Source organism: Apium graveolens, chromosome 9 (genome assembly GCF_009905375.1).
Source record: "Apium graveolens cultivar Ventura chromosome 9, ASM990537v1, whole genome shotgun sequence".
NCBI lineage: Eukaryota > Viridiplantae > Streptophyta > Magnoliopsida > Apiales > Apiaceae > Apium > Apium graveolens.
Genome location: NC_133655.1, coordinates 71,425,915 through 71,427,697, shown reverse-complemented (window position 1 = coordinate 71,427,697; position 1,783 = coordinate 71,425,915). Strand labels below are relative to the sequence as shown.

Sequence of the window (1,783 nt, the reverse complement as noted above, 5' to 3'; positions counted from 1 at the left end):
AATTATCAAAGAAAGAATTCACCCCTTCACTCCTCGATGTACTATTTTGAAATGCCGAAAATGTGTTTCTAGTATATGCAATAATTCACTTACGCTTCAACTCATATAACTCATTTAACCATTTATGCTCTTGCAACTGATACTTATCCACAAATGATTTCCATCTACCCTAAAAAATATCCTTGGTGAGGGAATTATAAAAAAAATGGTTGAAGTCCGTCTTGAAATCCGGAAAAGCCGAATAATAATGAGCTAATTTCTTGAGGAATTTTTGACTTATGTGCCAAGGACACAATAAGTGGGTAATATTCGGGAGTACATCCGCAATAGCGCTTGCCATGGCTTGATCTTGATCGTAATTATAGTCATTGGAGGCTTATTCCCCACACCTTCAAGACAAGTACGAAGAATCCATTAAAATGTCGACGCATGTTCATCCCGCATTAGTGCAAACCCAATAATCACTGATTGATAATGATGGTTTACTCCAGTAAATGGGACAAATGGCATTGCATATCGATTTTTCCGATAGGCGGTATCAAAAGCCACAACATCGCCAAAATTTTGGTAGGCCATTAAACATCTCAGAATAATACATACAAGACACTTCAAACAATTCTCTTCATCAACTTCGGTCCTAATAAAATATTTAGAACCACTTTCTTCATTCAACCTATGCAACAAGTCCAATCTTGCTTGGGTATCACTAATATCAAACTTTTTCTTCCTCTCATATCTTATCACATTCCTAACATGTTGAACATTGAAGCCAACTTTATCATTACCTCTATGAATGTTACCAATGACATTCATCACTTCAAAATTCCGAACCCCCGAACCATAAAGCATTTTAATCAAACTATGGGTAGCGGTGTTGACATGTCTTTCGCGTTGTACTAAATTCATCTTACTAGGGGAAACAAGGTCGTGGTTGTGTACCAATTCAAGGCTAGTTATCTCCCAAAGTCATTTTTTCTTTTGATAACTCACACACATCCAAACTGGAATTTTGATTTTCTTTATTACGATGGGAAGCTTGAATTTTAATGGCAAAGCCATTTCTTAAAGCATAAGCCCTAAAAAAATGACCAGCCTCATCCAAACTTTGGAAAATTTGATTCATATATGGAACTCCTCCACCATCAATATTTTCATACATATTTGTATCCTCTACATTATCATTATCATCCTCACCCTCAACATTATCATTATAATTTTCAAGCTTGTTTCCCAGTAAAGATACAATTATTTAAGAGGGCTAGATACAATTGTATAAATGTTTTTAACAAGTAATAAAATATAACAACTTTTTATATTTCTGATAAAAACTGTTACAAAACTCTCTCAAGAAATACTGATGTTCTTGAGAGCTGCTAGATCGTATAATGCTCAATTTAATTTTACTATGTGATGACCTAAACTGTGTTTATATACTACACAGCTACAACTAAACAATATAGGATATTCATTATCAAAAGCTAACCAAAACTGATACATATCTTCAACTGAATAGATAAAATCCTATAACTTAGACGTAAAAGATATCTATTCCACAATAAAAGGAACAGAAAAAATCTTCTAAGCCGACTGTCTCCAGATACTTATGACATCCAAATGCTGATGATGTGTCAAATCCTGACGACACATTAAGTACTGATGAAACCCGAACAGACAGATCCTGAGCTTCTTCTGATCATTGAGAATCAGTACGTAACAATCTCCCCCAATTTATGCTTAATATAATGAAGCACAAATTCTATTCTCAATGATGCCAAAACCAACT

At 34.3% G+C, this 1,783-nt stretch overlaps 1 protein-coding gene across 1 annotated transcript; it reads right to left on the bottom strand.

Moving 5' to 3' along the window:
- Nucleotides 1-414: 414 nt before the first annotated feature.
- Nucleotides 415-906, bottom strand: LOC141685319 (protein FAR1-RELATED SEQUENCE 5-like). Its single transcript, XM_074490429.1, has one exon. The coding sequence runs from the start codon at nt 904-906 to the stop codon at nt 415-417; it is 492 nt and encodes a 163-aa protein (XP_074346530.1).
- Between the last annotated feature and the right edge of the window lie 877 nt (nt 907-1,783).

Bases quoted from the DNA above. Each gene is read 5' to 3' on its own strand.
- LOC141685319 (XM_074490429.1), bottom strand. From the start codon at position 906: ATGAATTTAGTACAACGCGAAAGACATGTCAACACCGCTACCCATAGT.